At 45.1% G+C, this 15,125-nt stretch overlaps 1 protein-coding gene across 2 annotated transcripts in view; it reads left to right on the forward strand.

Annotated features, from left to right (window-relative positions):
- Positions 1–15,125, forward strand: part of GNAO1 (G protein subunit alpha o1) — a 143,157-nt gene that overhangs the window by 38,073 nt on the left and 89,959 nt on the right. For both annotated transcript variants that reach the window (XM_066194389.1, XM_066194388.1), the window contains exon 3: positions 11,792–11,933. In XM_066194389.1, coding sequence (XP_066050486.1) covers positions 11,792–11,933 — 142 coding nt within the window. The remainder of the gene's footprint in view (positions 1–11,791; positions 11,934–15,125) is intronic.

A 15,125-nucleotide genomic window follows, 5' to 3' on the forward strand; every position in this document is an offset into this window, starting at 1 on the left:
CAGCACTTGGATCTGGTTACAAAGTGCCAGCTCACTCTGCAGAATAAGGACAATAATTATTTGTGGTCTTTTGGCAGTGGGTGCATTCGTTGTGGCGTATGTTTGAACTCTTCCTCTACTGGCAGCACCCCACCTCCCAGTTCCACCCTGTGCCCCAGCAGCCTCACATGAAGGCTCTGACTGGCTGTCCCAGCTCAGAGAGACAGGAGATAGAGACACGCAGAGGGACACCGGAGCAGGTGTCCTCTGTGCCAGGAAATGCTGTGAGACACTGAGGATGCCCAAGATCTTAAAATCCTCTTTCAAACAGCATTGTGTTGGAATAGGTTGGCTGAAAAGCTTGGAAAAACACTGGAAAAGAACTGTTCCTTCATCCTTTTCATGGTAGTTTTAGGTGGGAGACTCAGAGCTGAGGCGGGGCCTTCCCCCATTGCTACAGGTAAGGTATGTCTGGAGGCATGTGCCGACTTGGACCAGCCAAGGTCTTCTCCCCCCACTGGTATTTTCTAAACATCAGCTGCATCTGAAAATCACTGAAGGGTTATTTGAAGCCTTGTGGCGGGTGTCAGGGAAAAGCTGTAAAAGCTGTGCATTTGTCTTCCTTTCAGATAACCTGTTCTCTGAGTACAAGTGTAGAAGTTATGATTCAGATATATCCAAATGCATGTAATTAACCCAAGTGCAACATACCTCCTTCCTGCTGTGAAATCTTATTAGCAGTGTGGGCAGAATCCTAAAATACTGTATCTGCCAGGTTTCAGCTCGGAAAGCCTCAGTGAGCAGATCTGAGCAGGCAGGCTGGGAGAGCTCAGAGCCATGACCTGGCATTACTGAGCACAGGGGCCCAAAGCAAGCTCTCATCACCTCTGTCTGGGCAGGTGCCGGCCCCTGCTCTATCAGAGCTTCAGCTGCAGGCAGACTTCCATGGGGCTCCGGTAAACACAGACAGCAGAAACTTTGCAGCCCCATTGCAAGCAGTAGCACGGTTAGACAGGCAATGTTTGGGTTTCTGCTGCCTGCAGCAGCAGGAGTGACAGAGGCCAAACTGTTGTTCCTCCACCCAGGACTTGTATCTCATCTGCACCAGCCATCCTCGTTTTGACTACAAAATTTTCCATTGATGGAGGATCCATTGCAGTTTTCAGGGATTTTTACCAGCACGCAGATACCCTCCCTCAGCCTGCACTCTGTGGGGTGTAATGTGGTGCTTGTTACATCCTCTAACCGAAAGGCAGCACATTGCAGAGCTGGGAACACCATGACTCAAAAATCTCTGAGCTGAGATTAGTGGAGGCTAATGTCAGCTTGGCAGCACACCCAGGGGCTTGTGGCAAGCACACTGCTCAGAGATGGAGCCCCTGAGCTGTAATCGTGCCAGAGAAGATGGACAGGATACAAGGAATGGCATAATCGCTCTTTCCAGAATTGATTCCTTCTCAGCTTAACATGTTGAAACATCAAAAGTACTGAAAAACCCCCATCTGCCACCAGACCTAATCAAACACATCAATTATTGCTTCAGAAAGACAGTTGCTGCTAGATTTGATATCCCAAAAAAAGCAAAGCTGCTTTAAAGCATCTTTTTATTTTAGCTGAGTGTTTTCATGACAGCACACAATTCCTAATGAGCACTAATACAACTAGGACACACAGAAAAATATGTCAACTGTGCAAAGATCAGCTCTAGACACAGAAGAGGAACTCTGAATCTCAGTGGATTTCAGTGGAACGAAGAGCTTTGGAAGCCAGGTTTGTTGCATTAGGGCAAGGAACCAGGTACATTCTACCAAAGCCTTGCTTTGATACGCTGAGAGAATGGTACGCTCATTCTTAATGTCTGGGTAAAATACACAGGGTTGATCTTCTTATTATGGGTTTTGGCACTGGTGCTGGATTGTGAGGACGAAACGGATGGAGCAATGAAGAGACTGTGCATGCCTCTTGTTTACTCTGTTGTCCACTGAATATTTGGTTATGGAGAGCAACATCTGAAAAGGTTTTGAAAGGCAAAGTCACCTTGCAGCTATCAAAACACTTCAGATGAGGCAGATGGGAAACCAAAAATATTATTTAGGTTTGGGCAGTAAAACTGACATTGAACCCATTTGCCTCGTTTTTCAGGCTTTGATGGTAGTTAATGACAGCTTACAGAAGTTGTAAGTGATCTAAAAAAGCCATAAAAAGCTGCTTTGTGTCCTTGTTCAGGGGATGAATTTAACAAAACCATTATGGGGCTTTAAAACACTATTTTGACTTTCTAGAACCAGCTGTGGGATGATCCAGCTGCAGTTGGATCCCCCTTGCATCTAAGAGAACATTTAAGAGGATTAATCCCAATAATTTTAATTCAACAAAATGACCTTATGTAACATTACCGAGGAATTAATGAGAATTCTCTCATGTGGGTCATCACCAGCCCGGTGGATTTTTTTTTCCCTGAGGGATCTCATTGGTCTCAGGCAGAGCGTGGACAAAGTAGATTGACTATGTAGCACATTGCATGGGATGAGACGATAAGTCACTCAGAGCAGGAACACTTTTTCCTTCACTGAATTATTATTTGGGGATGCACAATAAAGAATGCAGCTGTCAGCCTCCTCTGGTGCTATTTGAAACCCTTTTGGCTCCAAGGCTTTTTCCACAGAAAAATGCAATCTCATCTAATGCAAATGCTGCTGCAGGAATCTGTGTAGTCCAGCTGTCTTTTTTTAAATAAAAAATAGTCTTGATCTAACTGGTTTTGACTTTGTTTCTTTGCTGTTCTTACTGAGCAGCGCAGGATGCATATTAAAACTAATTAGGTGCATGTAGGGTATTCAATATTTGATCTTAATATTAAAGGCCCCAGGAGAGGGCACATTATCAAAGCTAACCAAATGCAAATTGTAGTAAAACCGAACTATGCCAGTGGCCTGACATTGCATAAAACCCAAGTCTGCGCTGCTCTCAGCTTTGTGCAGGATGTGGGGATCAGGGGCAGCCTCTGCCTGCACCCTGCGTCCACCCTTTTCTTCCCATCTGGGCAGATCTGCCTCTCAGGAGCAGAGGAAACTGATTTGGAGCAGGAAAAAGAGGGTCTGTGTGTGACTTCTGTATTGGCTAGTGTGATGAGTTCTTCTTCCCCTGACTATACCCCTATACTGTCATCCCCTATCTGTGCTGTAGGGGAAGGGTCTGAGGTTTGGACTGGGGATTGAGGCGGGCACTGAATCGCTGCAGTTCCATGCTGGGAGTCAGATCCTGAACCTGTGTGCATCAGTGTACCTTCCCCAGCTAGCCCGTAGCCTGGCCCTCACCAGAACCAGCAGCTCCCAAGAAAGGAGGAGCTCATATATGGTCATTAATGCTCGACAGCAGGATAGTGCATCCGGGTGCCAGAACTCCTCTGGGGACCAGTGGCCAGCAATCTCTACAGGAAAAAAACCCGTTAGGTTGCCTCAGGTGGGTTAAAGCACTGATATGGTTGACTGTGCACAATTAGGCTTGGTGTGGGCAATGCTTGTTTGTCATGGGTAAGCCGTGGGACAAGAGGAAATGGCCTCAAGTTGAACTGGAGAGGTCTAAATTGGATATTCAGTGGAATTGAAGGGGTTGTCAAGCACTGGAACAGGCTGCCCAGGGAAGTGGCAGTCACCACCCCTGGATGCATTTAAAAGATGTGTAGATGTAGATGTGACACTAAGGGACCTGGTTTATTGGTGGAGTTGGCAGTGCTAGGGTAAGAGTTGGATTTGATTATCTTTGAGGTATTTTCCCACCTAAACAATTCTGTGATTTTCCTGACTTTGTAATGTTAAATTCTAAAGGATATCCATGTCCCTGTTGTGTTGGGTGAAGTAGTAGCACAGTAGCTGGCTTTGCTCTGCCTGCCCAGCCTTGCCTTCTTTTGAAGTATCAGAATTGGTGTCTTTCATTCATCAACACTAATTAATTGCTTTCAGGATGCAGTAGACTGTTTACGCTCTTGAAATTGTTTTATACACACACTTAAAAACAAAATCTCAGCACACAAAATTTCACTCCACTGCTTCTTGTTGAAAATTTAAATGCTGAAACAGTCCTCACAGTGCAGAGATGAGAATGTCATTGGTGCATCTCAAATATGGGGAGCAAAAAGCCAACCCAGCACCCCAGTCCAGTGAAGGACACATAGCAGGAACCTCAGCATGCTATCCAGGAAATCATCTCTCATCTCAGCTACAGCAGAGCAGAGATCACCCCTGAAGACAGCCCAAAGCCAAAATTAGGCATTGATGTAGAACTCAATTAAAAAATAATAATAATAATTAAGAGAAGACTAAGAGCTACTTCTAAACAGCCACAGGGCTGCAGGGACACAGCACCATGTTGGGAGTGCTGTACATGTTTCTAGTTTAGGGCTATATTAAACTGGAAATTAGGAGTATTCTGCAAATATTTTATACACCTGAAAACAATCTGAAATCAAAGGTTTTGGGGAAGATGCACTATCTGACTCTTGTATGTCTGGAAGCTGATCATTGTTGGCTCAATAGCTACTCGTCTACCGACAAAAATAATTGCATCGACATGTCGATGCAGTGTCGATTCTGGGCAGACACAAGAGAATTTCTTATAACACTATCTTCAAGCTTTTTGGCCAGCAGTTAAGGTGCAGAAGCACATGGCTGGCTTTAAAGAGACGCCATGAAGGCATCAGAGGGACTTACAGGCATTAGGCACAAACTGAGCTGCCTCAGAAGAGCAAGAATGCTTCTGCCTTGTAGAGGTCTGTGAAACTTCTGCAATTGATTTGAGTAAGCTCGGCCATTTCCAGGGCTGTAGATTTTGGCAGCATTTCAATCGTCTGATGGATTTGCTTATTTTTTAACGTGAACCATCTGGTTAGTTAGAATAGTATCTTTGCATGCAAGAAATACTTTGGTGGTAAGAATTCAGTTTTGAGTGACCCAAAGGTATTTCCTCCAGAAAGGAGATTTTCCCCAACTGGGTGTCTATCACAGGGCTTCATCAGTGTTTCTTGGACCAGTGTTAAAAGTCCAGGTTGAAAAAATTACGCTTTTTAAAATGAACTTCATTTGCAGTTTTTAGATGACCCTGACTAAGGAAGTTGTTTTTCTTTTTTTTTTTTTTTTTTTGAAGAGGGCATGTAGGCAAACAGTCATCTTAATTTTCATTTTGGAGAATTTCTTGTGGGAATAGGATGTACAACATGGCATTCTAGCGCAGCTGGGGGGAAGAAGAATGAGAGTTTAGAGAGATTTGCACCCTGTCACGGAGGTCTGAACTGTGCCTTTGCAGTCTTTGAACACAAGGTCATGGGCATCTGCGTTGATTTAGTTTAACATAATCCAGGAGTTTTTAATCGCATTTCAGGCTATTAAATGAGTGAGAAGAGAATCACTGGAATTTAGCTTCATAACTCCCCTGTAAACAAAGTTTTTAACCTCATATCAAGATAAAAATAAATTTAAAGTAGCTGATTAGCAGGAGATTTTCCATCAGAATTTGATCATCCTCCTGTCTACATATTAAAGTCAGATTTTTGTGCTGTTTTTCCCCATTTGCAAACAAAGATTGCAGAATTTTCTTCAGAATTAGGTTTTTTCTTTTGACTCAAGCTCTGACCAGCCCCACCAGAATAACCTGCCTAATTCTGGGTAGGAGACAGGAAAGATTATTTTTGAAAGAAAAAAGGGGGAAGAAGGGAGGGGATAAAAATCAGGAAAGTTTGCTGAGCAAAAATAGATTTTGTGATGTGTTTGTTCCAAGATTCCCCATCTAAAATCCACCTGGGATCAGTCTATACCATAAATGTCAATGTACTAATGGGACTCGAAAGCCTGAGCAAAAATGTGTCTGTGGGTGAGTTCTCTGTTGTCCCTGTAATGCCACATCCCTTCTGCCATGGCCCGAGTCATCTCCTCCCTTTTACACAGCATTTTACATCCACCAGCATCATCTCACACACTTTGCATTGTCCCACAGTGTCATGTGGCCTTGGAACACTGTGCAGACCTGAGCTTTCCTGAGGTGGAAGGAGATGCTGCTGAGGAGGTCAGAGCCACCCAGGCTGGAGTGCCACACAGGGTGGTGCCACTGCCAGCCCAAGCTAGCTTGGTGCCCCAGAGCCCTGAGAGCTGAAACTCATTACCAAGGCACAGGGCTCTGTAGGAAAGCTGTGCAATGACCTTTAAATTCGATCATTTGTTCAGGTGAAGGTGGGGACCAGGTCTGCTTTTATAGGAACTGGACTGTTCATTTGTAAGGCATTTCCTTGCGATACACTTTGAGTGTAATAATCTCCCGGTGGTTCCTTGCCTAGTTTTATTCAAGCAAATCACTGTAATTGTAGGGATGTGCATTGATATGGGAAAACTTCATTCAGCTGGAAACATCTTGCTGATTGAAAGTAAATCATCTTAGGTAAAACAGAAACAGTATGGGTTTTATTTTCTCTGGTAGGCAATTGGAAGTTTATAAGTATGTCTTTCACAGTGATGCAGGCAGTTTGAAGCCACACAAAGGTCTCTGAATTTTGCAGGAAATATTTCAGAGGCATTAGCTTGAGATTTTGGAGGGATGACAAAGGGCAGGAGATGGGACAGGACTGTTTCAGTTGGGGCACGAGAACCTGCACGTGAAGCTGTGAAAGGGATGAAGGATGCTGAGCACTGGAAACAAGAGGGGACGTCCACAAACCTCCACTGCTGAGCATGCCATTCCCTCCTTCTGGCATAGAAAGGACAAGTTTAGTAAGACTAAATGCGTTCAGGTCAGCCATGCTTAAGGAAATTCTTAGTACATTCTTACAGGCGCCATCTCAGAAATGCAAACACTTCTCCTTGAGAGCTCTTGGAGGGCAGGTGAGGCACCAGAAGACAGGAAAAAAATGTAAACATGGTGCCTCTCTCTAAATATAGAGGGAGAAACGAGGAGTAAGAATTATAGACCAGTCAACTTCTAGAAGCTTTCAAGAGAATTGAGCTATCAATCATATAATTTGCAACCACCTAGGAGATAAAAAGGGAGATGAGTGACATACAGCATGGATTATACAAAACTGAGGCATGTTAAACTAGTCTCATTTGATTTCTCAGCAGAAGTAGGAGAGCAATAGTTGGTGCCATATCTAGATTCTGGAAAGGGTTTGTCAGAGTCCCACTGGATTTTTGAAAATTGACCTGGAAAAATAGTGCAGATAAACCTACTACAGCTCTTACACAAAAATGCTTGAGAAGCACAACTCATTCCCAAAGTATACAGTCATCAGTGGCTTTATGTTCAGAGCAGAGGACTCTGTCAGCCAGGACTCCACTGGGGTCTGTGTCAATTTCCTTCAAAATTTTCATCAGTGAAAAATGGATGGAAATATATCATCACTTACCCCTGGCAGTGATATGAAGCTGGGAGAGGTGCTTCAGCACATCAGAGGCTAAACTTTACAGCTTCAAATGATCTTGGCAGACTGGAGACATGAGGATTGGGTCTAGTCTGGGGCACTGTGCTTCAGAAAAGAGGGGGAGGACCTGCTTGGAGAAGGCGTAGGGAAGTGTCAGTGTGTTGACTAAACCTGGCTCAGGTTGGAAGGGCTGGAAGAAAAGCACCAGAATAACTTGGCTGGAAAGGATGTATGGGAATGATGACTGTAGCCTCTGCTCCAGGAAGTTTTCAGGATGATGGACAAGTATTTCCCTCCGGAGTGACCTGGGCAAACTGGCTCCTTGGTGGGAGCAGCCCCCAGCTGAGCCCCAGCCCTACTGCACTGGAGCTGTCGTGGGCTTTGTTCAGAGCCGCTGTTCCACAGCCGCTGGGGCCGTGCGTGTCAGCAGGGACAGGCGGCAAAATCATCTCTGGCTTTGCCTTCTTAATGCATTCGTTGTGTAGTGAAAGGCTGAAGGCACGTAAGTGCTTTGTTGAACAGAAGCCAAAGCAAGCTGCTACGCAGAATGCACCCCCTGTTTCCAAGTATTTAATTTATTTTGTAATTAAGCAATAATTGCTGAGGCGCTGGGCACTTCTTCAGGATTAACGACTTGCTGGGGGATGGCAGAATATCTGATCTGCAGTGGAACCATTTTCTCCAGCAAATACCTGCCTGTTACTGCCATTCCGAAATGAGTACAACAACACAACATGCCAACATCTGGGTTTTGCTGTTAGCAGCTGAGGGATGGGGAGCAGGCATTAATGGGTACCTTAGGCAATCAGGTTGCTTCAGTTGTCTCTCACCATTCCATTCAGAGCACAGTGTTTTATTAGTCACTTGGTGAATGAAATGGCTTTTTAATTGCTCAGAATCACTTTTTTAAATTACAGCACTTTCTCCCCCTCCACAGCCCCTGGGGATCCTCTTAAATCCGTTTTCTTCCTTTGCCCTGGAGAGAACCAGTGCTAGCATGGTAAAGATGAACCTGCCTGCAGCAGTCTCCTTTGTAATTTGGACACTGGGAAAAATGTATGCCATTTTGAAAACAGAGGATCCACATTTTTGGTGCTGAAAACCCTCTGCTCCCATAATTTGCAGGTTGATTAAAGAGTAGTCCACCCTGTCTAAACCTGTAAAGACTTTACAGTTTTGGCGTGCTGCTCGCTTCTGTTAGTTTCTACACCTCTATGTTTTTAATGGTCACAGCTCACTGCAGCACACAAACCCCAATGCTTCTCATGTCCTGTGGCACCAGGAGCTGGCTCAAGCCATGTCCCATAGCAAGATACCTCCCAGGAGTAGTGTTGTCGCTTTAGATATCCTCTAGAGAGTAAAGCACAACAGCAGGCGAGAAGAAAGGTGTATCCCAAACAGGTGAGTGGCAGCATGAATGTTTCCAGAGCACTATGGAAAAAGCTGCTACAGGATTGGAGTCATCAGATCACCAAGCAAATGGAGAAACATTTGTGAAAAGCATATAGGATAATAAACCAGTTCACAGTGTCCTAGCAGGCTTTGGAACAGGAGTCAGGGGGGATTTGCTCACTCAAATATTAGGTAATGTGCTCGCTGCATGATTGATTAATCCATAGGTACTTCCTACAGCAAAACTCCCATACTGGTATCCACAGTGCTGCTTTCAGTCACCATGGCTGCCTTCTAGAGAGAATTCACACAAGAACTATCAGGGTGTTTTTTCTCTATGCTCTCTGCCCCCTTTAAAAGTACCGGTTTTACTTCTGTGTTTGAACGACAGCAGCATTGTTGCCCAGGTGCAGTGTGCTCACTGAGGGATCCCAGAGCCACTCCCCATCCCTTAATTCTGCCCCTTCAGCACAAGGACCCCTGTTACTCAATAGGGAACTTACTGGCTTGGAGTATTTAGAAGTGAAAATGTCAGGCACAACTTCATGGCACAAAACTTAAAACAGGTTTAACTCTGAGGAAGACCAGAAACCAAAGCTCACCTCTTTCCCCATACAGCTGTTCAGCCCTCTTTGCCTTCTGAATTCCTGAGTTGATGCCTGTCAGTAAAAGCCAAAAACAAATCCAGCCCAAGCTGTGGGCATCACTCCCATCTCCTCCAGCCTGATCAACAGCTGGACCAAACAAATTTCAGCAGCATCCTCTTGAGGCCATTACACTGCCCTATGTGCCTGTCCTCATGCTTTTCTTTTCCCCCCATCTTGTATTTCCTTCTCTTTGTTGCCCAGAACTCAGCATTTAATCTTGCTTGCCCCAAAATCTACCCATGAGCCAACCATCCAGAAAGAATGCATTATTCCTGGTGATGCTTTAACGCACCGCCTGCCTGCCTCCCATGGGACCCCTGCCCTGCTGCGCTTCTTGCAGTCATGCTCAGAGCTGGGAGGAAGTGATGCTGTACAGTCTCTCTTGAATTCAAACAGAATTGATGCAGATCCTTTTGCTTTGTGCCACCCACAACTCTTTGGTTGAGTGCTCCTTTTGGCAAAGAACACATTTCCCAGAAGTTCAGCGACTTGTCTGAGTAACAGTAAATGATCCATGAGATCCAGTGCTGATACATGGCTCTGCTGCCCCGCCTCCTTCCCCATCACTCAAATGCTACTGTTCCAAACCTCACCACAATCACTGAATTCACAGAAAATAAAAGATACAGAGTACAAGATCTGCTGTTGCCCATAACTCCATCAAAATCAAAACAAAATTCTGAAATGTTGGGGGCAAATTGGAAAGTCTGGATTTACTAAGTCAGAAGGATTTTCATCCACCCCTGTTCTCCTCAGCTCAGGTGAGGGGAACCAGCAGCCCCCTGTGCTATTTCCAGCACACCAGTGTCATTTGCCTTTGCTGGAGGGTACCCAAGCAGGGGGCTCTGCCCAGTTCCTCAGATCAGTAGCTTAAGAATTTCTTGGTTACCAATTGATTTGAATTATTGTCTGTCTGAGGCTGTCTTTGCTTGTAGTCATGTTTTTCCAGGACTCAGGGGTTGTTGAGCAGCTCCCAGGAGCTCAGCATTCAGTGTTGAGTAAGCAAAGGTTGTGGTAGGCACAGCAGAGAGTCAGACACTTGTGTTAGAAAACCTTTCTCTGAGCTTCACATCAGGGGAAGGAGGTCTCTGTCGTGGTCAGCATGTTTCTACCAGCCTTGTTCTTCGTGTAGTCATCTGTTAATAACATTGGGCTGGCATCCAGCCCCGTTCTCCATCCCAGCACTGTATCAATTGCAAGCTCACAGTGTGAGCTAGTGCTCCCTCTCTCCCTGGGGATGCCAGCACTTGTCGGGACCTTTGATGGTGTGTATCTGGTTTAGAAAAAAAAGGAATCAAAATTCCTGTTACAGAAAGGGTGCTAGGTTTTATCAGAGACTAGATCTGTTACTGAAGAACCCTCTGTTGTCCAGTGACATCTGAGGATGAGCAAACAAGGATTTCATTTTAGCTAAGCAGATCATCCCCTCTTCCGACATTTAAGACATAACTTATGCCTTCACTGGGAAGAATTATTGTCCAACACAATTAGTTCTACAAATCCTAGTTGCTTTTGGAGGCACATCCAGACTTAGTTCTGTAGTTTCTTAGAGATGAATAAATTATAGGAGTCAGTCTTCTGACCTGAGCAAGGGACTGCAACAACTTGTTCCATCAAATAGTTCTTTTACAGAGTTTTACAGAGACCAATGCATAGAGTATCCAGTGTGCAGAGCTGGTAGGACTGTGGGTCACATTCCCATCTTGCTTGGAGAAGGGATAACATAACATGCCTTGAGGCAAAAAAAATCTCAGCACTTACTCTAAAGGAGAGAGAAGGAGTGGGGAGGAAATGTGGAGGGTAAGTACTGTTAGTGCTTCATAACTAAGACACTTCCCCCTCCGTGCTTGAGTCCCTGTGTGTACAGGGGTATTTCGACTCTGGTTCCTTTTGTAAGGTACCCCAGGAGCTACTACTACCAAAAGGACTAGACAAGAACTAGAGGGTTTCTATCACTTGTTTCAGTGGTTAAGATCTGATCTGATGGTCATTTGTCCACATTGAACATATTTCCATAGACCTTGACTGGGAAGGTAATGTAGGACCTGGAAACCTCCCCCTTGTGACTGCTGAGCGTGCAAACGTGAGGTGCTCCAGGCTTCAGCATTTGCAGTTCATTTGGGAAGGATGTACCATATGCACCAACTGTGCACAAAACCTTCTTGATAGAGAGCAAAAGGGATGCTAATTCCAGCGCTGGGCTCAGACACACTACTTGTGAACAACCAGAAAGGTTTAAAAAGAAATGCTGACTAAATTAAGCGAATCAAGCCAGCAGATGTGCTCTTCAGAAGAGCACAGCTGTCTTTTAAATATCTCTCCCACTGAAATTATGTTCTCAAGGGTTTTTTGTCCTTTGCATTTTTTTCAGGATCATCCATGAGGACGGCTTCTCTGGAGAAGACGTGAAGCAGTACAAGCCAGTGGTCTACAGCAACACTATACAGTCACTGGCAGCTATTGTCCGTGCCATGGATACCTTGGGCATCGAGTATGGTGATAAGGAACGACGGGTAAGTTAAAATCACCCTGCTTGGGTACAGGCAGATGAGCACTCAGAGACTCCAGCCCATGAACAGGAGGCTTTGCACAATCTCGATACCTCGGAGGGATAAGGAGGAAGGCGAGATTTCCATCACTGTTGTATGCCTCTTGCACATGCATTTTGTACAGCAGAGACACAATGGCATGTGACGTGCCATTTGTACACTTACGCTGGGAAGTGTAGCCCTGGGGACCACTGTGTCCCAAAAGCCACAATCTGTCATCCCCTGGCACTAGTCAGGCCAAGGAAGAAAAGTAATCAGTTGTCTAGGGCCAGCCTAGACCCATCTACTGACAGATTTGAGAAAGCAGTGATAGATAACGTGTCCTGTGTCCTGTCTCCTGTGCATGTGCTGGACATACAGGCTGCATGGACTGATGAATCAGGGAGAAGTCTTGCTGCCATTCAAAGCCCTTCCACCAACCTGCTAATGTAGGAAAGCTTTTGGAATTAACCTGATTGGGGCTTGACTGGTTCTACTCACATATCCGCCATTTAAGTGTACTCAAATGGCAATATCAGTTGCAAACAAGGGGATGTATTCCTTCAGCAAGGTTGGTATGGACAGGCTCTTAGGCAGCAGCACTGGCATCTGTCTTATCAGAACAGCTATGTGATGCTTGGCAGCCTTCTTGTACCACACACCTAGGCCAGCCTGTCCTTTTACAGTTGCTAGTCTGTGATTACTTTCACCAGCTCCCTATTTTTAAACAGTGGCTCCTCTGTGAGGTGCCCCTGCCAGCCTCTGCCTCGCCTTATTGCATTTCTGGCTCATACCAAGCCCACACAGAGGAACTCAGAAGCCTAGAATGGAGTCAAAACCACTCTTTTTGCATGCTGCAATCCCAGAGAAGGTAAAACTACTTGATTTCCCTGGAAATAAAATAAAGACCTGGTGAAGGCAAAGTCCTATATGCCAGTGAGTTTGTCATGGCTATTTTTAGGTAGCTGTCAAATGACAGATGTACAATACACTCCAAACTCCTTATCTGAGGGTTGATAATAAAAGCATTCACTAGAAGGGATGCCAAAATCCTGCTGTGGTGTTACTGTATGAGGAGGTACCTTATTTCTCCCAGTCACAAAGAGGTACTTTGATTTCTTTGCATCTAGGGATTTTCCCGTAGGAACTCTAAATCCTGGAGACATTTCCGTCCCAAACGTGGAGATGATACCATAATGGAGTTCTTGTGAGCTTGCCGAGAACTAATGCTGATGGCTTTCAAACTGAATACATTAATCTGTTGATTACTCAATGACTCAGCTTTCAGCAAGGCAACGTATCTCGCTCAGCTAAAACCTATGCCTAGGAAAACAGAAACAAGTCATTCTCCATGTCTGAGAAATAGTCTGTGGCAGACAGCTTTAAAATGTAATTTCTTTTTTTTTTTTTTAACGCCTAAAGTCCTAATTTGAGGAGGGAAAACTCATCACTGCTTTGGTGCCAGGCCTGGCACAGTACAGGGTGTGGAGGAGGAGAGCTGTTATCAGGACTGCCAGGAACGAGAGGTGGAGTACTGGGCTGAACAAAATGTTGTGTCCGTTCATATTCCCGTGGAAAAGATGCCAAATGTTCCTCGGGTTGTACAATAACTCAGGCTGGAGAGGAGCTCAGGAGGTGTCAAGCCCAACCCCTGCTCTGGTAAAGTCTGAGGTCAAACCAGGTTGCTCAGTGCTTTACTCAGTTGGGTCTGAAATCATTCAAGGGTGGAAACTGCACACCCTCTTTGGGCAAGCTGCTCCACTGCTCTTACAGTCCTCATGAAGAAAAAGTGTCTCCTTATGTCCAGCGTGAACTACTGTTGGTTCAATTTATGCTTTATGGCAGTAGGGATCTTGTGTTATGCTTTGCAAAGTAAAAAGTAAGTTCAATTTAGTTCTCCCCAGCCTAGTTTCTCCTAAGATGTAGTTCTGGAGGAATTATTCTTGTCTTACAGTGGTGTCATGCTGACTGTGTGAGACAAGCCTTCCACAAACCACTATAAACCAAACCACTGTCTGGGAGGGTGATTCAGTATATCTGTTCCCTTCATAGATGGCAGAAATATTTCTTCGTTCAGCAGCAGACAAAGGGAAAGGAAACCAAGTCTCTCAGGCTGAGATCTTACACTTGCTCCTTTCTCTTAGGCACAGAAAGTTGCTGGTGTTAGTATGAAATAGTATTTATTTTAATCTTACAAAGAAGCACATGGCTTCTGCTGCCCTGCTTTTGTTATTAATGCACAGCTGCTATAAAGAGAGGCCATTAAACAGGCGATTTGTTGAGTATTATGCTACGTGGTTCATCCCTTTTCAGGCAAAGCTTTTCTAATTTTAAAAGTCATTCCTCAGCCAAGGGTTTCCAATGCAAATCTTTTAGTGGGGGATTTTCCCCTACTCATCACTTAAGCCCCCAAGAGAAGGGAACTCAGGAAGGGGAGCCAGGGCTGTGGCTGCCTCCAGCCTGATTCAACAGCAGGGAGGGAGGGGACTTGGGCCTGGGACAGGTTTTCCCCAGAGACTGCTTGGCTATTACTGCTTCCCCCATCCCATTTTCTGGGAGATGGATCTGCACCAGTATCCCTTCCAAATGGCACTCTGACCAGGTTCAAAATGAAAAAATCCCTCCCCTACTTAATAAATGCATGTTGTTATTGAGAGAAAATAGCCAAGTCCTCTCACTGTTCTCATTTTTTTTCTGCCCATAATTGCACCTCCAGTATTTAGTCTAATAGAAGTGAAAAAACTGGGGGAAGACTAAACCCCCTTGCTTTTGGTGGTCAAAGTGAGATCAGTGTAGGAAACAGAACCTAAAAAGACAAAATAAATCACAAAAGGCATATGCTCCAGGTCTTGCTGACCCTCTCTGCTGATAAGGACTTGTCCCCAGGTTGAGAACAAAACAGTCTGCGTGTCAGATTTCACTTTTCTGTGTGCTCCTTGTCCAGGGCAGCAGGTTTTCTTGCAGCTTTGCCCAGCTCACAAAAGGTTCATGGCCTGTGGGCAGCACCCAGGTCCTTGTTTCGTGTCCTTCAGCACAGGAGGCAGGAGCACATCCTGCCAGCTCACAGCACGTTATCACTGCACACAGCATGGAAGGGCAGGCTGAAACTCCAGAAGAGATGTGCAAGTGTAAAGTCACAAATCCTTCATGTGTTACAAGAGGGCAAGCAGAAAAGGA

The sequence above is a fragment of the Chamaea fasciata genome, unplaced genomic scaffold (genome assembly GCF_029207755.1).
Source record: "Chamaea fasciata isolate MVZ Bird 193981 ecotype frontalis unplaced genomic scaffold, bChaFas1.0.hap1 SCAF_12, whole genome shotgun sequence".
Lineage (NCBI taxonomy): Eukaryota > Metazoa > Chordata > Aves > Passeriformes > Sylviidae > Chamaea > Chamaea fasciata.